Source organism: Schistocerca gregaria, chromosome 4 (assembly GCF_023897955.1).
Source record: "Schistocerca gregaria isolate iqSchGreg1 chromosome 4, iqSchGreg1.2, whole genome shotgun sequence".
Lineage (NCBI taxonomy): Eukaryota > Metazoa > Arthropoda > Insecta > Orthoptera > Acrididae > Schistocerca > Schistocerca gregaria.
In genome coordinates this window covers 461,365,026-461,390,065 of record NC_064923.1, presented here as the reverse complement: position 1 = coordinate 461,390,065, position 25,040 = coordinate 461,365,026, and the positions used below count along the sequence as shown (strand labels likewise).

At 42.5% G+C, this 25,040-nt stretch overlaps 1 protein-coding gene across 1 annotated transcript in view; it reads right to left on the bottom strand.

The window, feature by feature from the left end:
- Window positions 1–16,481, bottom strand: part of LOC126267198 (facilitated trehalose transporter Tret1-like) — a 98,167-nt gene extending 81,686 nt beyond the window's left edge. Inside the window, exon 1 of the mRNA XM_049972167.1 lies at window positions 16,404–16,481. Coding sequence (XP_049828124.1) covers window positions 16,404–16,449 — 46 coding nt within the window. The 5' untranslated portion in view covers window positions 16,450–16,481. The remainder of the gene's footprint in view (window positions 1–16,403) is intronic.
- Between the last annotated feature and the right edge of the window lie 8,559 nt (window positions 16,482–25,040).

The window sequence follows — 25,040 nt, the reverse complement described above, 5'->3', positions numbered from 1 at the left end:
ACCTTCCTCTCCTGCTCTTCTGAACAAATGTTCCTCAACGTGTCCTACGTTTCTATGGTGATATAGGATTCTTAGTCTCATCAATAGAATTATTTCTTACGGATTTACGTGGCTTTTGCGTAACGTCCTCTTTTCCGACGTACCCTGCACAAGCTCTTCCTTGAGAACCATTACCGAGTGACATGTAACTGGGATATACCTCTTGCAGAATCTGCTTGTATGAGATTTTATTCCCCTGTGTCTCACACACTGTTCGCTCTTACAAACTATGTTCGATGTTTTGTAATAATATTTTGACTATTATGTAGAATGAAATAAAGTTAGGTAATAAGGTTTTTATTTGTTTCTCGGCACATTTCTGTGATCCTGCTTTACTCTGAAATTCGCACGTCGCAGGAACATAGCAGGTCGCTAGTCGTACCAAAACTAAAAGACACTGAAAAAGTGGAGATGAAGATAGTCAGCTCTTAAGAAGTTCCCTAAGGCGCCATTTATTCACAGTCGCAGTGTTTCTATAAAGCCCTGGTCACCCCAATCCTCTCCATCTCCATCACCTTTTGTAAGAAAACGTCAAAAATACTATGGGCAGTACTGTACAGAAGCTCTTAGCTCTTCACGTCATTACCGAATGTTGGTCACAGGATGGCAAATGCCTACAATGTAAGTAAACCTCAATTTCCAAGATGATTTTTTAGGTAAGTGCCAAAGGTACGTGTCTAGTATGTATAACCATTAGTATTATATTTGTTACAAGTTACAGCAAATCGGAAATTCGGTCAGGATCCACCCAGTTACTGCAGAAATTCTCAAAGCTTCTTGCAATCCTCAACGATAGCCTTTTCTCTGACAATATGAACTGTTGAAGCCCCTGCTCCTGGCTTGTCTGGGACTATGCTAAACGTCAGTTTATGGGCCACTTTACCGAGATAATTAATTCATTCCAATAACTTATCAGTACTTAACAAGGCTCTTGAGCCAGCTATAACAATGCTTCACTGAGAAACGGTTCTGTTAGTTTCCTGATCGCATGAGCAACCTAAGCATATCGTACTGTCACATAGTTCTCAGAAATGTTATTGCAGGTGTTTTTAACTCCGTTAGTAACCGAACACAACAGCTAGCTATCCTTATAAAAACGTTTAGTTTGCATCACTGTGCTAAAGGAATGTGCCCTGGGACAGTACATCTTCCGATGGTCTACTAGTTTTGATTCCGTAACCAGTGATCCAATGATTATCATGTCAAAGAGTCACATATAGAAAACACAACAACAAGCAGACTTTACTTCGAATTTTGCTTTAAAGGAATGTTCATAAAATGTATCTGTCACCTCTGCATATTTTTTATATCTCAAGGATAATGTAGTGCGTAGTGGTCCTTTTCCCTTTAAATCTCCGTCCAGTACATTATCCCATGGAAAAACCAGGAGGTCGACTGCCAAAAAAAGAGATTTCAGAAACGAATAAACGACCTCAAGTTGTGTCCTCTCAAGGGATACGTGTGGAAGTTCTTTCAATTGATTCAGCTAGTTCGGAAAGTGTTACTTCGTAATGTATTCGATGTTTAGGTTCGAAAGGTACCTACTATCAGACCATATTTACAGAAAATCAAAGAGAAATTTAATCGGTCTTACATCTGCTGTGTTGGTAGTCGATCTTTGTCGAGATTATCATCAGCTTAACACGAAGATATGTCGGCTATTAGGAAGTTATTTCAAGAGCTACTTGAAATTGCATGAACCGTATCTGACTTGTTTTTCGATAATAAGATATCATACGACTACTGACGACAGTCTACTACTGTCTTCATGTTTAAAGCAGGAAAGGGAAAATTGGCCATAAGAAATGCAACTGGAAATTCTGAGAAAGAAAGAAAGATAATGTAAAGTTTACTGTTTATTATCTGACTAACAGCAAAGAGCTAATAAGTAGATCATTGTGGTAAGAAGCAAAAGTAAGGACAATTAGGTAAATTGGCAAAATGCATAAAAATAAAGACATTAAGTGGAAGAAGGTCAAAAAGCTTAACTAATCACAGAGCAGCTGCAGCTTGTGCTTTGGAAAGTGTGGTGGAAACAACAGCCCTCTAAGGCACTTCAGCGAAAGTCCACCTGTCAGTATTCCGTTTGTCTCAAAGCAATAGGCTACAGGAAAGTGACCCTGATGTGATTAATGACATAGTGTGTGTATTATTACACTTTTTTTGTTTTACTGTGTAATGGAAATACGCAAATTACACACATAAAAAGAAGTTTTGCATCACTCCATTTCCCAGAACTCCCGAAAATACCCGTTGAGTGTGGTTATTGTATCAAAGACACAGTCCCTTTGACTGTTCAGAGATGTGACTAAAACCATTCAAAGATGTAAACAACCATGCGTGAGCAGCGCCTATTATACGGAGGGTGCCCAACAGCCGATCAGTTCCAGTCATTCCACTAGGAAGTAGGCACACGGCTCGTATTCTGTAGTTCTACCATGCCTAGACGGTCAATACCCGCGATTCAATCGCGTCCGCATTGTTACTTTGTGCCAGGAGGGGCTCTCAACAAGGGAAGCGTCGAGGCGACTCGGAGCGAAACGAAGCGATGTTGTTCGGACATGGACAGGAACTGTCGATTACATGCCTCGCACAGGCCGCCCAAGGCTACTACTGCAGTGGATGACCGCTACCTACGGATTAGGGCTCGGAGGAACACTGACAGCAATAATGTTGAATAATGCTTTTCGTGTAGCCACAGAACGTCGTGTTACGACTCAAACTGCGCACAGTAGGCTGCATGATGCGCAACTTCACTCGCGACGTCCACGGCAAGGTCCATCTTTGCAACCACGACATCATGGAGCGCGGTACAAATGGGCCCAACAACATGGCGACTGGACCAATCAGGATTGCCATCACGTCCTCTTCATCGATGAGTGTCGCATATGCCTTCAACGTGCCAATTGTCGGACACGTGTTTGGAGACAACCCCGTCAGGCTGAACGCCTTAGACGCACCATCCAGCGCGTGCAGCAAGGTGGAGGTTCCCTGCTGTTTTGGGGTGCCATTATGTGGGCCTACGTACGCCGCTGGTGGTCATGGAAAGCGCCGTAACGGCTGTACGATAAGTGAATGCCATTCTCCGACCGATAGTGCAACCATATGGGCAGCATATTGGCGAGGCATTCGTCTTCATGACCGACACTTCGCGTCCCCATCGTGCACATCTTGTGAATGACTTCTTTCAGGATAACGACATCACACGACTAAAGTGGCTAGCATGTTCTCATGTTCTCCACACATGAATCCTATGGTGCATGCCTGAGATAGATTGAAAAGGGCTGTTTATGGACGACGTGATCCACAAACCACTCTGAGGGATCTACCCCGAATCGCCGTTGAGGAGTGAGACAATCTGGACCGACAGTGCTTCGATGAACCTGTGGATAGTATTCCACGACGAATACAGGCAAGCATCAGTGCAAATGCTGTTAATGCATGTTAACTTTCTGCTATCTTATGACCGCAGTTGTTATGTTATCTTCTGCTCTATAAGTAAAAGATTTAGTTAAGGTAAATAGATTTCCAAGTAATGTAAAAAATCACCACCAAACAATTACCTTCCCGTACTGTGCTTATCTCCCATATTGGAGATAAGGAACTTATTATTACATAAGCAGGCTCCCAACGTGGGGCACTATATATTTAACACTTACCAGAGCCGTCTGCTAGCAGGAGACCCATAAAACGTGGTCAACGCAAAAGTATGTTCAGACTTAATGCTCAAACCTCCAGTCCAATTATTACAGCAAATGTTTTGAAATAATTATGGCTGGTCCATATTAGTTTTATTGGATCGCTTACTCTCAGAAAGACTGCCAAACATTTGCGAATTCGATACACCGCATTCTTACTCGTATAAATTGGACCGATTTCTTTCGAACTGATCGACCGAAAAGCAGTACACTATTTTCTGTAATTGCATGTATAAGACTTTCCTTGGGTTTCCTATAAAATGAATACCAGCTTCTGGGGATTACTCTGTAAATACCGCTGTGTTTGGTTATGTATACGTTTCATCTCAAGTTTCTCCGGTAAACAGGCTGTTGTTGTATGAAATGGTACAATGGTGATGGCAACCGTAAAGGAAAAATAGTCTAAAAGTAAATACGGCAAGTAATTTATGAAAATTCTAAGCAGGTAGCCATTTAACGCTGCTCAAATTTTAATTATGCTGTTTCTGAATCTCGGAAGATTAGAGCGTCTCATAATTTATTTGACGTTACGTCACAATTATGTCGAAGTTCCAGTTTAATCTATGTGTGGAACAGAACAAATAATTATCTGAACAACAACTTTGAATACTGTTCTTTAAAGCAGACTGTGTTACGTGTATTTACTTCGGAAGCAGTATCCTACTATAGTCGTATATACATATGTTGAAATATCATTTACTGTGTAGGTTTGGTGATGTTACAATCACACTTCGAAGAAACTACTTTCAAATACAAACGCTTCATTTTTACACTATGTCCCAATATCACTTTAATATTTTTGTTATTTAAAAACACATAGAAATTGGTTTTGTGATACGAAACTGCATTTTCGCGCTATATGTGTGACTTTACGAACGTACATAATTGTAAGGCTTCTGTCATGATCTCACTGATATCAGTTTAAATGTCACAAGGCGCAGGAAATAAGTGCCATCAGTGATCTGTCTGTCTTTTTACGGCCCACGATGGAGAACTTTCGTACTGATACTTCCACGGAGCTAAACTAGTACCGCTCAGTTCTTTGAAACCAGATAAACAGCGATTTACCATAATAACGATTATGTACCTAGAATGTTGTTAATATTTTAACAGACTATCTGTAATGGCTTATATGCTTTGAAAATTCAGCGAGCAGTCACATATTGGAGCCATAGCTGTAAAAACGGAGCTGTGCAGTGACCGTGCGATGTGCTAACTTTGTAGCTCAAAATTGGAGCCACTGACTCGTACGTACACTGAAGCGCCAAAGAAACTGGTATAGGCATACATATTCAGAATCAGAGATATGTACGAGGATTGTTTGGAAACTAAAGTCCGATTGGTCACGAAATGGAAATCAGAGTCAAAATAAAAAACGTTTTGTTTACAATAGTTAGCTACACCTCCCAACTCATTCTCTATACAGTCGTCGCTCTGACTTCGAAATTTGACGTAGCATTGCAGAAAGTTCCCAACCTCCTCACAGAAGGCGGCCTGTGATTGTTACCAACTCTCTACGTTCATCTGCAGCTTATTGTCTGTGCCAAACAAACGTCGTCTTCATATGAGCGGTTCATGCGACTAGAGAAGGAATTCTGTTACATACTCACTGTACGCTCAGATTTTTTTTAAAAAAAGAGTGACGTGATGCGGTTGTTGGTCGTATTAGAGACACTGTCCAACACATCTATGAAAAGCTTCATCAGATTTTCACTGTGGTTTCCATTTCACAATCAATCGGGCCTTATTTTTCACTATAGCCCTCGTAAATAGGCAGAATTTGCCGCTGCGGTCGGCAACGCCTATATAAGAAAATGTCTGGCGCACTTGTTAGCTCTGTTACTGCTATTTCAACGGCAGCTTAGCAGAATTTAAGTGAGTTTGAACGTACTCTTATAGTCGGTGTACGGGCGATGGGCACAACACTTCCCAGGTAGCGATGAAGTGGGGTTTTTCCCGTACGACCATTCACTCTGAATATCAGGAATCCGGTAAAACATCAAATTTACGACATCACTGTGACCCGAAAAAGATACTGCAACAATGGGACCAACGACGCCCAAAGAGAATCGCCTAACGTGACAGAAGTGGAACCCTTCCGCAAACTGCTGCAGATTTCAGTGCTGAGCCGTCAACAAGTGTCAGCGTGCCAACCATTCAATGTAGTATCATCGATGTTGGCTTTCGGAGACTAAGGCCCACTTATGTACTGATGACGCCTTGCCTGGGCCTATATACACTGACATTGAACTTTTAATGACTGAAAACATGTTTCTGGGTCGGAAGAGTCATGTTTGAAATAGTACCTAGCGAATGGACGTGTACGGCTATGGAGACAAGCTCACGAATCCATGGACGCTGCATGTCAGCAGGGGATTATTCAAGTTGGAAGAGGCTCTGTAGTGGTATGGGGCGTATGTAGTTGCAATGATGTGGGACTCTTAATACGTCTAGATACGACTCTGACAGGGGCACGTACGTAAACATCCTATCTGATCACCTGCATCCATTCACTTCAATTGTGCATTCAGGCAAACTTGAGCAATTGCTGCTGGACATTGCGACACCTCACACGTTCATAATTGCTACAGAGTGGCTCCAGGAACACTGTTCTGAGTTTAAACACTTCTGCTGGCCACTAAACTCTCCAGACTTGAGCATTATTGGGCATACCTGGGATGCGTTGGAACGTGGTGTTGACAAGATACCTCCACATACGCGAATTCTTACGGGCTTATGGGCAGCCCTTTATTATTCACGGTGTCAGTTCCCTCCAGCACTACTTCGGACATTAATCGAGTCAATGCCACGTTTTGTTGCAGCATTTGTTCCTGCTCGAGGGGCCCTACACGATATTAGGCTGGTGAACCAGTTTCTTTGGGTCTTCAGGGTATTTGCAGTAAGCACCTATTTTTTGTCACTGTTAAAGCTATGTTGGCAGCAACTGCAATATTATGAAGGAATCGTTAGAAAGACAAGAAATTCTGTCCCTATTTTACCATTGCATTTGCTACAATTACATTTCATAAAACTCGAGACGAAAAATAAGGCTCCATATGTGGTTAGTCAATTTCCGGTTTGTATATAGTTTTATGTCTGCTTGTCTGATAGGAGCTATCCCTTAGTTTATTGGAAAGAAATTTCTTCAGAAGTTCAAGACCGCTAAATATTACGTATTTCTCGATGACCGGTTTCGACAAGCTTGCATCATCTGATCTACAAACGTAATAAAGGCTGCATGACATTAAAAGTAGATTTTTATAATACTGTGACAGAACTATTTTTCCAGAGATTGGGTAGTATGCAGTTAAATTTTTTTCTGCTTCTTCTTTATTACCTGTATATAAGAGGCTCCTTCCCAGGTACCTAACTGTATGTTGGTGTGGTGCGCACAATGTATTTCTTAGATGAGTCGAGTCTCCATCCTGTCCTTGTAATGATAGATTGGGTGATTACAATTAAAATTTCCCTATTTAATCCATTCTAACCAGGAAACTAATTAACATACGATTACCAAACTTGGTATCAATAGTTTCAAGGACACGGGGAAGAGAAATAATGCAGAATCAATTCAACTGAAAAACTTTTAATGTGGTGCTACGGTACTTCATGCCATTTCATACCGGTACGATTACTGCTACAAAATGGCCTCACTATGGCACCCATCAATGTCGAGAAGAGTCTGAAAGCACAACATTGCATTCTGCACAGCAGAACGAAGCTTGTCTGTAGGCATGCTGGCTACCTCTCTTCATATGCTGCGTTTCAGTTCAGCACATGTGTGACTTCCTGTCCTAAATCATGTCCTTCAGGTAGCCCAACAAACGGCAATCACAGGGAGTGAGATCAGGTGATCATGCCGACCAGTCATTTGGAAACGATCGGCTGATAATTCGATCGTTTCCAAATTTGTTTCAGAGAAGCAGGTGAACTTCACGAACGAATTGGGGTGGGGTCTCATTTTACGTGTCAACTGTTGAGTTCAATGCGTGTCTCTCCTGTAGTTCGGGTATGACATGCTGACAAAGCATAACGTAGTAACGCTAGCCAGCCACAATGCACGTGTTTGGTCCTTAAGGGCCAAACTATTCAAAAAATATAGGCCAATGATAAACGTAGCCATGAAGCCACACGATACGGTTACACGTTCACCATACAGCGAAACTTCATGCACAGTCACTGGAGGTAAAGATCCCCACACTCGGCAGTTGGGTGTGTTCATCCCACCCGTCAAAGAAAAATGAGTTTCATCTGTCCATAGGGCGATCCAGGGCCAGGCATCGTCAATTTCAATCCTTGCGAGAACGTGGAGAGCGAAGTCAACACGTCGTTGTGCGTCACCGTCCACTTCCAACTACGGCCTCCATGTGCTATGATCAGTCACCGTGATTCATAGTCTTACACATCTGACCAGTTGCAGTGCACATGTTGGAATATCAACATGAGCTTCGACAAAAGGAGCAGGGCATTATTGGTGCGTCCTGTGGTGCAAGCTGCTGTACGATATGGATTTGTACGGATACTATTTAAGATTGGTTACAAGAATCTTCTGCACAGTGGACCACGGGACGTTCAATTTTCGTGACGCAGCAAGCGCACTGCCTGACAATCGGAAACTGTGCGCAGCGTTATCTGCATAGCGACAGCAATTTCATCATCCATCTGCGGTGCAATCGGTCGTCGGCCTCTTCCCGCAGCGACGGCCAGTTCTCCAGTTAATTTGAACTTCTTCATCATGCTGCGCACAGCTGGTGGAGAAAGAGGACTCTTCAGTAATCCTTTCAGCTAGCGATATTCTCGAAGTGCAGCTGCAGCATTACTGTTGTTTTGATTACAGAGCAACATGTGCACTGCAACTGGTCAGATGTGTAAGACTGTGAATCACGGTGACTGATCATAGCACCTGGAGGCCGTAGTTGGAAGTGGACGGTGACGCTGTGACGCATGGGAAACATGCACCACATATTCTGGACATTAACGCTGCCGAGTCTGGTACTCGTATGGTAATTAGTTCCCATGTTACAACGTGTTAAATAGGGAAAGTATAATTATAACCACGAGGTATTATGTAAGATCCAGAAGAAAGCCCCCCCCCCCCCATAGCTGAGAGAAATAAAATGTCAATGACGAAGTAACCAAATATTCACAAGTGTGCCCCATAGTTTGAAGCAATAGAACAAATACGTGGGCTTCAATTAATACTAGGTACTGAAGCTGATTAGAACCAAAATGGATAAGGGAGTTTCGAAGAACATTTAAGTTTATATCGAATGGATAGACTAACGGGAAATGGCGGTTGTGAATTTATAGCAGTAAACAAAGAACTCACATTCAACGAAATCGAAACTGAAGCTTTATGCGTGATGTTTGGGCAAAGCCTTAGTTTTAAGGGTTGATATAATATTGTAACTGATCTTTCTGTCGAACACTGGGTTCATCCCCAGAAATAATCGTAAACTCTAGGGAGAACCTTAGTTCCTTGGTGCATACGTTACCAATTTTACTGTCGTCGTCAGAGGGGACTATAATCATTAACTAATCTATTGGTAAAATTACAGTTCTGTAAGTGGGGAGCGCGACAACAATGTCGGATGTTTGTCTCAAAACTGTCTACACAGATAGTTTGAAAGCCCACATATTTAGTGTATACAACCTATTTAATAGCAACAATAGACCTAACACGTTTGAGAACGACCACGTTCAAACGAATCACAGATGTTGTGCTAGTTTTAACAACAATTACTTTGTAACTCTGGGCAGCTATAGAAGTAGAGAATTTTATGTGTATAGTACACCTTAAAGAATTTAGACGGGAACATGTAGAAGAACTGTGGCTCAAGTTTAATGTTCAGTTGGCCATACACGAATTGATGTGTACCCTTTTACTTAAGTTTTCCTTGAGACATCTGAGTCTCTTATTCGTCTACGATAATCATAGACATGTATCCAGAAGAGCAGTACATGATCCTACATGACATAAATGACGAAAGTGATATATCTAAAGAAACAGCCTCTGCATAATAAGTGTAAAACAACAAGTGTGTTCATAAATAGTTACATGCTAAATGAAACACTTTCAGCTCTCAAATGAGAAATGCGCCTGGTCTCGAATGACTGTCGTTGCAGAATCTTACTGAAAGATTTCTCACGACATACAAAGAAATGCTGGTCACACTCAAAGGCTTTTAGTGTCATCCAAGTCAACGTTCGGAGACTCATGGATGCCAATGAAACTGAACCTGATGGTGCCAAAGAAAAAGAGGAAATGAGAGGCCTGTTTTCAAACATTTCTTTTATGGGAAAATCGACGACCATTGCGCAGTTGAATTTTCGTAACAATGCAACAACATATATTATAGATATCAGTGTTAGTAGCGTTAACAAGCAGCTAAAGTCTTTAAAATTAAACTAATCTCCAGTACAAGGTCGACTCCCTGGCAGATTCTATACACAATTTGCAGCTGAAGTGAAACATAAAATTACCGTCTAGTATCCTTAACATGCGTTTTTTGTAGAATCTAAGAATATATTCTGAGCTCAAATGCGACGTTTCTCAAATGGAACGACCACTTTCCTGCTGACCTGAATGTATTCCGAAACACATCAGTAACGCGAAACACAGCTCCTGCTTCTCTCACTTAAAATCGCGAAGGACACTGAGCAAGACAGTCAGCTAGAAGCAGTATTTCTTGACTTCCGAAAAGCATTTTAGCCAGGTCCAAATCAAATGCTTACAAAAGGAGCTACGATTGCATGGGGCAAGAATCGATGTTAGTGACTGGATTGAGTATTTCTTTGTAAGAAAGTACCAACATGTCATCTTAGATGGGAAATCATCGGCAGATGTAGAAGTAACTTCAGGTGTTCCACACTAAAGAGTTTCCAAATTCTTATTGTTGATACTGCATAGTAATAACCTTGCAGATGACGTTAATAATAAACTTAAGCTTTTCAAATATAATGTAGTTACCCACAATACAGCACTGTCTCAAAAGCCGCGATGGCAGTGGTATTTTGGATCAAGGTGATGCTCCATGTTACAAGGCCAGGAGTGCGACGGAGTGATTGGAGGAACACAGCGGCGAGTTCCAGTTGATGTGCTGGCCCCCCAACTCGCCAGATCTGACACGGTGGAACACATCTGGGACGCGATTGAAAGTGGCGTCACAGCTCATCGCCCCCTCCCGAGAATTTACGGGAATTAGGTGACGTGTGCAGATGTGGTGCCAACTCGCTCAAGCAACCTTCCAAGGTCTCATTGCTTCCGTGCCACGACACGTCGTTGTTGATATCCGTGGCAAAAGTGGACATACCAGCTATCAGACATGTAGTCATAATGTTGTGGTTGATCACTGTGTACATATGACACTTTTAATAGTTTGTATTCATTCACAATATATAGATTTAAATATTTTATAATGTAGTTGATATTTTTCATTTTTATACCAGGGATTAATTTATAACGAATACCTGCATTTTCAAGCAATTAGTGATAAAATATAAAAAGTGAATTTAAAAAAAATATGATTCATTATTTTAATTAACATTTCCAACGGGAATGTCATACCATCATACAAACAGTATACAGCGCCCGATTTGAAACTGGTTGCCAACAGTTGAACTAAAGTTTTATCTGGCATAATTTGTTTTCGTGTTAACGTATTAGAATGTCTACCAAATTTCTGCATTAACGTACAAAAGTATCTACCAAATTTAGCTGCCATACGATAGTTACAACAGAACATGGATAATCTCTGTGTGTGGCCACACTTTAATTATAACCACCAGACATTTTGTCAATTGTGCACCATCCCTCACATTGAAATGAAAGAATGTCTTCGACCATTAAACATATAGTATTTCAATATAAACAGGGTTTCTTCAGTGTCTAACAGTTTTCCGCAATGGAAGTTTCTGTTTGTAGTCAATAGCTGTCATTTCAAAAGTACTTAACTTGTGATTTCTAATAATACACCTTCTTAATTTAATTTCACTTACTGATTATTGCTGTGTTTTAGAATAATAATGGAACACACAGATTTTAATTACGGTATTGACAAGATTTTGTCAATTGCAACACTTTATATTCGAGCAGACTATTTCTTCGTAAGTACATTATGTGATCAAAAGTATCCGGACGCCTGACTGATACGAAGATCGTGCGCCCTCCATCGGTAAAGCTGAAATTCAATATGTTGTTAGGCCACCATTAGCCTTGATGACAGCTTCCACCCTCGCAATAATAGGTGCTGGAAGGTTTCCTGGGGGATGGCAGCCCATTCTTCACAGAGTGCTGCACTGAGGAGAGGTATCGATGTCGGTCGCTGAGACCTGGCACGAAGTGGGCGTTCCAGAACATCTCAAAGATGTTCTATAGCATTTAGGTCAGGACTCTGTGCAGGATAGTCCATTAAATAGTTATTACTGTCCTCTAACCACCTCGGCACAGGCCATGCGTTATGAACAGGTGTTTGATCGTGTTGAAAGATGCAATCACAATCGTCGAATTTCTCTTCAACAGTGGGAAGAAAGAAGGTGCTTAAAACATCTATTTGGGTCTGTTCTGTAATAGTGCCACGCAAAACAACAGGTGTAAGACTCCTCCGTGAATAACACGACCACACCATAACACCAGTGCCTCCGAATTTTGCTGTTGGGACTACACACGCTGGCTGATGACGTTCACCGGGCATTCGCCATACCCACACCCTGCCATCAGATCGCCACATTGTGTACCATGATTCGCTCCTACACATAACGTTTCTACACTGTTCAATCGTCCTATGTTTACACTCCGTACACCAAGCGAGGCGTCGTTTGGCGATTACCGGCGTGATGTGTGGCTTATGAACAGCCGCTCCAACATGACATCCAAGTTTTCTCACCTGCCGCCTAACTGTCATAGTAGCAGCAGTGGATCCTTGTGCTGTTTGGAATTCCTGTCTGATGGCCTGGATAAAAGTCTGCCTGTTACACTTTACGACCCTCTTCAACAGTCGGCGGTCTCTGTCAGTCAACAGACGAGGTCGGCCTGTACACTTTTTTGCTGTACGTGTCCCTCCAAGTTCCAGTTCACAATCAAATCGGAAACAGTCGATCTAGGGATGTTTGGGAGTGTGGAAACCTTGCGTATAGACGCATGACACAAGTGACACCCAATCACCTGACCACGTTGGAAGCCCGTGAGTTCCGCGAAGCGCCCTATTCTGCTCTCTCACAATATCTAATGGCTACTAAGGTCACCGATATGGATCACCTGGCAGTAGGTGGCAGCACAATGTACCTAATGTGTAAAACTTTTGTTTGCAGGGGTGTCAGTATATTTTCAATCACATAGTGAAGTTCAGGAGATCTGACACGATAAACACTGAAGCATGTGTGAAAATTCTGCATCAGGCATGATATTTTAGTACGTTCTTTACCACTAAAAAACTCCTACAGTCGAATCAGCTTAAGGAAATTCCTGGTAACTGGGAGTACCTTGGACAGCTTTCAACTGCGAAGCGCAAACGACTGTAGGGTAGGACAATGTCCGTCTGTTGAGTTGTGAAGAGGTGTCGCCATGAAAACGTCCACAAAATGGCTTTTTAGACACGTGAAGTAGCTGCGGCCAGTGTACGGTAACTGCTCGGGATATTTGTACGACTGTTTCATTATTTCAAATGTGTTGTCACGAATACAAGGAAATTTCCGATAATACTCTACAAACACAATTTGGTTTATGCTTTCGTTTCTAAAACACTGACGGGAAAAAATCGCAGCACGAAGAAATAATTAATGTAGAGAATTGAAATTTCGGGAATACATTTGTCTAGGCAACATATTTGAGTGATAACATTGCAAGATCATAGTTTCGTGTAAGAGCGAGATAAGGCATTGCAAATGTGAAATTCTGGTCATTAATAACGTGTGTAGCTGCCAGGAAGTTGAAAGAAAGCATGCAAACATGCATGCGTTGTGTCGTACAGGTGTCGTATTTTAGTTCCACGTCTACTGCACTTGGTCGGCTAATATACGGACGATTAATGCTGTTTGTAGATGAGAGTAGAGTTGTCGTCCAGTGATGCCCCATTTGTGTTCGTTTGGAGGCAGATCTGCTGATCGAGCAGGCTAAGGCTACATGTAGCCACTCTGTACAGCTTGATGCATTACAACAGCGGTATGTGGCGAGCGTTAGGCTGTTGGAAAACACCCCCTGGATTGCTGTTCATGTACATTTGATGTACAGTTTTGTAGTTAGAGCGCCTGGGATAATCACGAAGTGTTCCTGCTTTCATATGAAATTCCATCCCGGACCACATGTCCAGGTGTAGGTCCAATGTGTCTAACATGCATACAGGTTGATTGCAGATCCTCAACTGGCCTCTTTCTAACCAACCCATGACCATCACTGGTACCGGGGCAGAACTAGCTTTCATGAGAAAACATAGCACATCTCTATCCCGACCTCCAATGAGCCCTCGTTTGAGACCACTGAAGTCGTAAATGGTGGGGGTTTTGGGGGGGAGGGGGGTTGGTATCAGTGAAATGCACACTACATGGCGTGTGGCTACAAGCTCTGCTTGAAGTAACAGATTTGTAACAGGTCGTTGTGTCACTGTGGTGCCACCTGCTGCTCAGATTGCTGCTGCAGATGCAGTACGAAGCGCCAGTGCCGTACGCCAGACTCTATGGTCTCCTCTCTTGGTAAAGCCAGATGGCCGTCGGGAGCTGATCTTATTGCTACCTTACACTCTCGTGACTACCCCTGCCAGCAATTACATAGAGTGGCTGATTTATTGCCAAGTCTTTCTGCAATATCGCAGGAGGAACATCCGCTTCTTATTGACTTATTACACGACCTCGTTTAAACTCAGTGAGTAGCTGTTTTTGACTAACACGTACTCACCATTCCATTCCCAAAGGTAAGTAATGCTCATGACCGTTACATCAAACCTGATTTGTATCCGTATAGTGGCACTAGTCTTATATGAAATTAGAATGAGTTCCCAGGCAATGCCAGATTTGTCAGCTAATATATCAGTTTGTGTCGTCAGGCCGCTTACATACTGTGCGCATAGACTGTGTTCTGTCACTATGAGAAATTGCGCTTGTAAACCTTTCTGTTCTGTGCTAAAACTGTGTTTTGCTGTGTAGTCCGCGCTACTTCTTAGTAATCTGGTTATGAAAAAACATCGAAATAAAGGATGTTAAAGTTAAAAGTCAACGAAGTGTTTCAACCATATATAATCAAAAATCCGAATGAAATGTACTTTAATCCAGATTTTCATTGGACGCCAACATCTTGATTCTCATGACAAAGTCAAGATAAATACTCGTTTAGCATTCTCTCTTAGAATTTTAAAGAAAAGCAAAGTAATATTCGTGACGTTTACTAGAAATTCATGCGTGAAGTATTCGTACCCCTCCAAGAGGGTTGTCACACAGTATAATAGCCAATCGTTCCTCATTGCAGTGTAAGAGAACTGCTTAACTAATCAGCTTGTTTAGAGTAAATAAGTCTCAATGCAACTTACGTCCGTTCTACAGTACTTCTAGCAGTACTCTAACTTATCAGCGGGAATGCACGGAAAACAAAATGTGCTCCTGAATTTCATGCCATATTACATAAGTTAAAACGTTAGTGTGAGAGGGGAATAAGGACGGGTGAAGTACAGTATTGGGGTTTGTCATCCTGAGAACGATGAAGTTCTTCCTGATAAAGAAGTGCGGGATGACTGATTTCCAGGGTCATTCAAACAACCCATTCGCCTTTCTCCTTATTTCAGCTCTAGGAAACCTACATTTGCATGATCAAATGGAGATATCAGTCAGAATACAACGTCAATATCTTACTGAATGCACCACATCACTCAAAGAAACCGATGTAAAAAAAAAAAAAAAAAATCTTCTCGCCACGCTGAGAGGCCGTGCGGTTTAGGTCGCCATGTCACGGATTTCGAGGCCATTCCCGTCGGAGGTTCGAGTCCTCCCTCGGGCATGGGTGTGTGTGTTGTTCTTAGCATAAGTCAGATTGAGTTTGTTTAAGTAGTATGTGAGTCAAGGGACCGCTGACCTCAGCAGTATGGTCCCTTTGGAATTCACACACATTTCACCATTTTTTTAAAAACCATGTTGGCAAATTACAGTTGGGTGCCGGGCCAGGATTCCAACCAAAAACCTAGAATATCGAAGGTTACCTTCTTAACTACTGATCTATCCAGGCACGCCGGATCATTGCCTTATGCAGCTTCAGCTATGAATTCGTAACCCGGTCGGGCACAGAGTTTTAATCAGTTAGGAAGTTTCGAAAAAGTGCACCCTCCATTGTAGACTGAGAGATTCATCCCACAAATGGATAAAGAGTAGAAAACGGCAACTATTAGGCAGCCTTGTAAACCAGTATTACGTAGTTTCTGGAAACAGTCGTGTTACTATGCTGTTCCGATATTTACCAGAATGGTAGTCGAAATAACTGTTGCAACAACTGAGGTGGAAGGCACTGGAAAGGAGAATGAAACTAGACTAATATGCTTAATAGCATATTCATCCACGGATCGAACCACATGAGACAGCACACAAATTAAATAAAAAGTGACTGTGTTATATATAACAGCCACAGAAATGGTTTCGAAATGTCATCAGTACGAACGCCCTGCATATGACTACATGTGAGAGCTTCCTTACCTGCTAGGGCAGCTGGTAGCTGCAGGGGAACGCGACACCCCAGCATTCTGAACGTCGCACTCGTGTAATGGCTTACACTTCACTTCCTTTTAAGTGGAGCTGTATCGCTACTTCACTGAACGTCGACGATAAGACGAGAAAGAGGGGAGTTTCCTTACATCATGCATCGCGTTATCACTCATTGTTCTTTGTTTTGAATGGAAGAACGAAGGCCAGAAGAGTACGATGACCAGGACACATCTGGGTCAGCGTGAGAATTTCAGAGATAAGAAAGGAATGCAGTAGCTCTGATACAATGCGATAGCGCTCGAATGGACAACTGTTCTACGCTCAACAATATGTTTACGCTTCCATTTCCTATAGTGAAGCCAATATTAAACAGTTGTGAATGAAAACAGACTTACTTGACAGATCCAAACGAAAATAGTTTACTAATTTTTGTAAATAATGCTGCGTCAGATTATACAAATTTCTCACGTGCTTTCCTGCAATGTTACTACTACGCTGCATGTCTGAATGTAATCTTCTCATTTTTCAAGCGGCGCCATTTCGAATAAAATTCTCGAGCTTTCGATGGTTATCTCCACCGTCGGCGTCAGGAGCAAAACCACTAACTTTCGGAACTGGCACGGTTTGCCGCTTATATAGGTACGACTGCAGCCTGTGGGGTCAATTAGACAGGTCCGAAACAACGCGTCCGTGGATGGTGAGTCCCACCATGGGACAGAGCGACATTAAGTCTCTGTATGTCCATCTCTTCAAAGATGGCTGCGGGTCTCGGTTGTTCGATACAGGACGTCAAATGAAACACCTTTCCGCCATCTAGTTTCCAAACTCATTTTATTTGGCTACCGGTTTCGGCGATTTATTACGTCATCTTCAGGGCCCTGGCCGACGTGTAAGAGGATTCCTCCTCAGTTATGGTCAAAACAAGGGCCAGGAATACTGATATTAGTAGGTTTCTGCTTTCTATAAGATCACTTCAACGATCTTCAGTGTGCAGATGATGGTTGAGGTAATCGCTATAGCAAGCAGAAATCTACTAATACCAGTATTCCTGGCCCCTGTTTTGACCAGGACCAAGGTGGAATCTTCCTACGCGTCGGCCAGGGGCCTGAATAACCGAAACTGGTAGTCAAATAAAATAAGTTTTGAAGCCAGACGACTGAAAGGTGTTTCATTAGACATCCCAAGTGATGTTAGTTTGTGCGAGAGGGCTGCGCCACGTTTGAAACTACGGTCCCGCCTCCCCACAAGCGTCAGCCATCTGTCATTTCGACATCCAAAGCCTACCCTTCGTCTTTCTACATGTATACCCCTGGCCTCTGTTAAAATTATTGCTGCCCTTTCTAATGTCAGCCGCCTCACTCATAACGGGTCCCAATAAGTTGACGTATAAGCCAACACTCTGGTGTTTTCGTTTTTCAGGCAATACTCAGCTATAGGCGACTTGTCAAGCTCCCTTTGTATAATATTTTGTTTTGCTCGGTACAGGGCCCTGCAACTGTGCGAATATGTAGATGCTGCCGCAAGACGACATAACTCTTCGTGTGTTCGGTGTGTATGGTGGTACTTGCGAATGCAGCAGCATTTATACAGGTCGGGCGATTCGCACGGTTGCAGAGACTGTACCGAGCACAAGTAACATATTAAACAAAGGGAGCTTGAAAAACTGGCCATACCCAAGCATTGCACGAAAAACGGAGACAAAATACAGTTTGAAAACACGAGAGTCGTGACTCATGCGTCAACCTATTGTGATACCGTTATAGCGGTGGCGTATTAGATTAGAATGAAGAGCAACAGTTGTAATAGACACGAGGGTTACACACTTAGTAGGACGCGGGGAGGGGGGGGGGGGGGGTTGCTTTGGGTGTCGAAAGAAAGCAAAGACGGATGCTAGACGCTTGAAGGGGAGGGGGGAGAGGCAGTTTCAAACGTGCGCCCTCCGGCGCCACATGACGTCACGTCACTTGGTATGAGCTGCCCTATTCATCCTCCGCACACGCGTCGTTTCGGTTCTATCTGATTCGTCCCTATATAAGCGGAATCCGTGTCCGTTCCCGGCTGTCAGTGGTTTTACTCCTGACGACGATGGCCGAGACAGCCATCGAAAGTTCAAAACCTTTACTCGAATTGACTCGGCTTTAAAACCGAAATTTAACGTTAGTACTGTCATTCATTATCTATATTATACGCCATAAAGAAGATTTCGTCGAGTTTGCACCATGTCTGCAACAACACTACTCATAGTTATTACAAGTAAGATTCATAATTGATGCCACGTTACTGGGTATAACTTACCATAATACGTATTATTTGTAAAAATTCGTACACAGAGTGAAAGAATGTAGAAATTCACTTCGCATACTGTCTTGCACAAGTGACCCAACGAAAAAAAAATTATCCTTTGCTTACTGTGCTCAGAACAAAAAGGAAGCCCAAAATTGGACGCTCTCTTCAACGAATGGAGTAGCATCTTTACTACTCGACCCAACTCGCTTTATTTGTTCATGAGACCCAGAAAATATTAGATACAGGCTCCCAGGTAGATATCATTTTCCTTGACTTCCGGAAGGCGTTCGATACAGTTCCGCACTGTCGCCTGATAAACAAAGTAAGAGCCTACGGAATATCAAACCAGCTGTGTGGCTGGATTGAAGAATTATTAGCAAACAGAACACAGTATGTTGTTCTCAATGGTGAGACGTCTACAGACGTTAAAGTAACCTCTGGCGTGCTACAGGGGAGAGTTATGAGACCATTGCTTTTCACAATATATATAAATGACCTAGTAGATAGTGTTGGAAGTTCCATGCGGCTTTTCGCGGATGATGCTGTAGTATACAGAGAAGTTGCAGCATTAGAAAACTGCAGCGAAATGCAGGAAGATCTGCAGCGGATAGGCACTTGGTGCAGGGAGTGGCAACTGACCCTTAACACAGACAAATGTAATGTATTGCGAATGCATAGAAAGAAGGATCCTTTATTGTATGGTTATATGATAGCGGAACAAACACTGGTAGCAGTTACTTCTGTAAAATATCTGGGAGTATGCGTGCGGAACGATTTGAAGTGGAATCATCATATAAAATTAATTGTTGGTAAGGCGGGTACCAGGTTCAGATTCATTGGGAGAGTCCTTAGAAAATGTAGTCCATCAACAAAGGAGGTGGCTTACAAAACACTCGTTCGACCTATACTTGAGTATTGCTCATCCGTGTGGGATCCGTACCAGGTCGGATTGACAGAGGAGATAGAGAAGATCCAAAGAAGAGCGGTGCGTTTCGTCACAGGATTATTTGGTAAGCTTGATAGCGTTACGGAGATGTTCAGCAAACTCAAGTGACAGACTCTGCAAGAGAGGCGCTCTTCATCGCGGTGTAGATTGCTGTCCAGATTTCGAGAGGGTGCGTTTCTGGATGAGGTATCGAATATGTTGCTTCCCCCTACTTATACCTCTCGAGGAGATCACGAATGTAAAATTAGAGATTCGAGCTTGCCCAGAGGCTTTCCGGCAGTTGTTCTTCCCGCGAACCATACGCGACTGGAACAGGAAAAGGAGGTAATGACACTGGGACGTAAAGTGCCCTCCGCCACACACCGTTGGGTGACTTGCAGAGTATAAATGTAGATGTACATGTAGAAGTACATGAGATACAATGTGTGGTACGAAATTCCATGTAGGTGATGGTACTAAATGTGAAATTCAGCCACAGTATTTCGTCATCTCTCCATTTCTTGTTCAACGTCGTGAGTGGTAGACTCTTCCAGCTACAAGATTCCATAAAATTCTGCAAAGCTAAAGACAATGTAATTATGGAAAGTATTGTACCAACATTTCAGCCACTATTGACAGTGGTGTTTTTCATTAAAAGGATGTCAAATTATTTTACAACAGAAGTGTAGAAAGAGAGTCGTTCCCATTTCTCGATTGTAATTTAAGATTTTGTAAAAATTAACTACTGTCATTAACTATGATCTGTCTAAAATTCATTAGCAAATACAGAACAGGGTGACATCAGAATACATACATACATACGTAATAACAATCACAGGCCCTGCAGACCACGTGCGACTTCCACAAACTGCCTTCATACCTTTCTGTTCTGTTCTCGGTTCTTTCAGAAGTCTTCAGTTCCCAGAGGTACCTGGTCCTTCGCCAGGTCGTCCATCTAGTGCCCATGGGGCGTCTCGTGTGTGGTTTCCCCTCAGGTTCCTTCCTCATACGTCTTCCTTCTGGGATACAGGCTGCATGGCCCGCCCAATGGATTCATTTCCTCTTCAGCTTCTGTAGTATTGTTGGCTGTTACATCATGAGACAGATATCCTCGTTCTTCCTCCACCCACTTCATTTTGCTTTATCTAAGGCCGGTACCATATCTCATTACTGTTTTTTTCAAATATTAATAGTTTTATCCTTTTCTCGTTTTGCCGTGATCCAGGTCTCTGAACCGAACGTTTCCTGTGTGTAACGCTATGCTATAGATTCTCATCTTAGCGTTCGCTAAGCTGAATGTCTCGCTGAGGGATTACACTAATTTCATTCCCACTGGTAGTCTCTTCTTGACGTCCTTTCCTGTGCTGTGGTCACTGATAAACCAAGGCCCCAAGTATGTGAGTCAGTGAACTTTCTTGAACCTCATGCTATCTATTTATAGAAATACTCACTGCTCTTGTCTCCTTCCTTAATTGGATGAGCTACGTTTTGTCTCGATTCGCCTTTAGCCCAGTTTTCTATGTGCAATTGTCCATTTTCTGGCTCATTCATTCAACTCGTGTGCGATTCGCTTAATAGTACTATATCATCTGCGTATGGAGGACGACTGAAGTTATCGTCCATCTGCACTTCTGTGTGCTCCTGTTTCCTATATCCCCTTAATACTTTTTGTAGGATAATGTTGAACAAAACAAATTAGAGAGCATCCCCTTGGCAGAGAGCTGTCTCAACGTCGAAAGTTTTTTATGTGACCTCTCGGAAATCACAAACACTGATAGCTCCAGATTCCAACAATCGGAGTCGTGGACTCTATCATATCCAAGGATGGTCGTTTCATAATGTTGTTGATTTTCTCGGTGCTTGTGACATCAGAAATGCTCCATTAACAACTACCATCTTTACTCATTGAGATTCTCCGACAATGGCTGCTGTTTCCGAATCTATGGCGCACTTCGACCCCCCATGCAGTCGTCACTATATCAGTAAGCACAAAACAGAGAGCCTGATTCGCAGCAGGCGATGAATGCATGGTGATTGTGTACTGCGTCAAAGAAGAAGGAGAGCGGGAAAGAAGACTTTCTGAGGCTAGACTGACGTCAAGTCTGGCAAACGGCAGGCGTCGCTGTACAACAGCTGGCCGCTTCCGTGGATAGTGAGGTCAGTGGCGCGCTGGGGCGCTGATCTCGAACCCAACACCCCTGGAGGCAACCAGAGGCCGGTTCGAGTCATTTGGGAGGCGACCCCAGCTGTATGGTGCTGGTTCTCGCTCCGACAGTATCAGGTCTAGCAGTGAACCATAGACCAGCAGCTACGGGAGTTAGTGGTTGGGCGTAGACATCATTGGTGGCCCACTTCGAGCCGTCGGTTGGTGTCGACTACGACTCGGAGTCGGTAGCGGTCGAAGACAACATACAGCTGGCTCTGGATGCGAAGAACGTGTGAAAGATTTGCCCATCTTTGTTATGACCAGTCCGCATCCCACGTAGCGGCTGAGAAACAGCAACGTTAGGCATGAGGTAATTCAGCTCACCACTGTGCCATAATGACGTGTTTCCTCAACAGTAGTCTGGCCCTGGCGGGGAAATTACACAGGCAGCTAGCTAGCCCGCCTGAACAGGGGTTGTGAAATCAGTCTCTAGGGATGCTGACACAATACGTAGCTTAGCAGCCCCAATTGTTGACCAAGGATTTCCTTATCCTTAGTCTAACAAATCAAATGACCTGATCAGAACATAATAACGTCGCCGCCCGGCTTCGCGACTATAGCATTAAGTATCTGGCGTAGCATTAACATCCTTTCCAAGTAACTTTAAAAAAAAAGAAAAAAAAAAAACATCAGTCATCTGACTGCTCTGATGCGGTACGCCAGTAATTCCTCTCCTGTGCCAACCGTTTCATCTAAGAGTAACGCTTACAGCCTACGTCCTCAATTATTTTCTCGGTGCATTTCTGTCTTTGTCTTCCTCTACAGTTTACACCCTCTACATCTCCCTCTGGTAACCTGGAACTCATTCCCTGATGTCTTAACAGTTATCCTATCATCCCGTCCCTTCTTCTTGTCAGTGTTTCCCATATATTCCTTTCCTCAAAGATTCTGCTGGGAACCACATCGTCCCTTACCTTATCAGTCCACTCAATTTCCCACATTGTTCGTTGTACCACTTCGCAAATACTTCGGTTCCCTTCCGCTTTAATTTTTCCACAGTCCGTATTTTACTACTATAGAATCCTGTGCCCCCAAATGTACATCTCGGAAATTTCTTCCTCAAATTTAGGCCTATGTTTGATGCTAGCAGGCTTCTCTTGGCCAGGAAGGCCCATCTTTTTGTAATATATTGCTGTTTATATCCTCCTTGCTCCCCCATTCATACCCAAATAGCAGAATTCCTTAACTCATTCTACTTCGTTGTCACTAATTTTGATGTTACGTTTCTCGCTGTTCTCAGCTGCTTCTCATTACTTTCGTCTTTTCCTGTTTACTCTCAATCCATATTCTGTACTCATACTGTTGATTTCGCTCAACAGGCCCTATAATTCTTCTTCACTTTCGCTGAGGATAACAAAATCAGCATCGAATTTTAACACTGATGTTCTTTGTCCTTGAAATGTAGTTCCACTCTTAAACCTTTCTTTTATCTGTGTCACTGATTCTTCAACGTTCAGATTGAACAGCAGGGGAGAAAGGTTAATTTCCTATCTCATACACTTTTTAATCCGTGCACTTTCTTCTCGGTATTCCACTCTTATTGTTTCCTCTTGGTTTTTGTAAATGTGTATGCTAGCCATCTTTCCCTGTAAATTACTCGTATTTTTCCAATAACTTCTAACATTTTGCATCATTTTAAATCATCTAAAGCTTTCTCCAGGTCAACAAATCCAATGCAGGTGTCCTTATTTATGTTCAGTCTTGCTTCAACTGTGAAATGCTACGTCAGAACAGCTTCTCTGCTGCCTTTTCTTTCCTAAAGCCAAACTGATTGTCATTTAACACATCGTCAATTCTATTTTACGTTCTTCTGTATATTATTCCTTTCAGCAACTTCGATGCATGAAATGTTAAACTGATTGTGCGATAATTATCGCACCTGTCGGTTCTCGCAGTCTTCAGAAATGTGTGGATGATGTTTATCCGAATGTCTGATGGTATGCCGACAGTCTCACACACTCGGCACGCCACTTGGACAGTCGTTTTGTTGCCACTTACCCCAGTGATTTTAGAAATTTCGATGTAATGTTGTCGGTTTATTGTACCTTATTTTATCTTAAGTGTTCCAAAGATCACTTAAATTCTGATTTTAATACTGGACCTCCTATATCTTCCCTGTCGACTACTGTATCTTCTTCTATCACTTCATGAAACGTGTTCTCCCCATCAAATAGGCCTTCAATGTGGTCCTTGCACCTATTCGCTCTCTTTTCTCCATTCAACAGTGGAATACCCACTCCAATCTTAAAGTAATCGCTCTTTCTTTTAATTTTTTACACGCCTGGTGACTCATTCCGACAATTATTTTTTTATATTTGTTCATATTTTTCATGCAGTCATTTCGCCTTAGCTTCCCTGCACTTGCTGTTCATTTCATTCCTAAGTGACATATATCTCTGTACTTACCAGAACATTTCTGTACTTCTTTCTTTCGTCTGTCAGCTGAAGTATTTCTTCTGTTACCCATGGTTATCGATGCTATCTTCGCAGTTAGCTTCCTAGTACGTGCGTCTTTCTTTCCCGCGTCTGTGACTGCCCTATTTAGAGGTGTCCATTTCTCTTCAACTGAACCGCCTACTGAGCTACACATTATCGGAGTATCTGTAGCCTCAGATAACTCAATCGGACCTCTTCATTCCTTAGTGCTTCCATATATCATTTCTTTACGCAATAATTCTTCTTGAATAGTCTCTTAAACTTCAGCTTACTCATTATCACTACTAAATTGTGAGCTGAATATATATCTGCTCTTGGGTGCTCTTTAAAATGCGTCTGGGTTCGGAATCGCTGCCTGACCATGCTGTAATCTAACTAAAACCTTCCTGTAACTCCTGGTTTTTTCCAAGTATACCTCTTACTCCTGTGATTCTTGAACAGAGTATCCGCCACTATGAGCTGAAATTTATTTCAGAACTCAATTGGCCTTTCTCCTCTCTCATTCCTACTACAAAGCACATCTTCTGTTCTTTCCCCTACAACGCATTCCAATTCCCCAATACTATCATATTTATATACTAAATTACATGTTCATTGTCGTCATATACTTTTTGTATTATTTGTATAGACTATCCAGTGGAGCAGCAAAAACTTCGTGAGGAGGAGAGAGCGTAAATTCTTCACACTTGATAGAACTATCAGTTTTTAGGAGAACATTCCTACGACTAGAGAACAACCGGTACTAAGAGTGGAAAAGGCGTGGATCAATTCGACA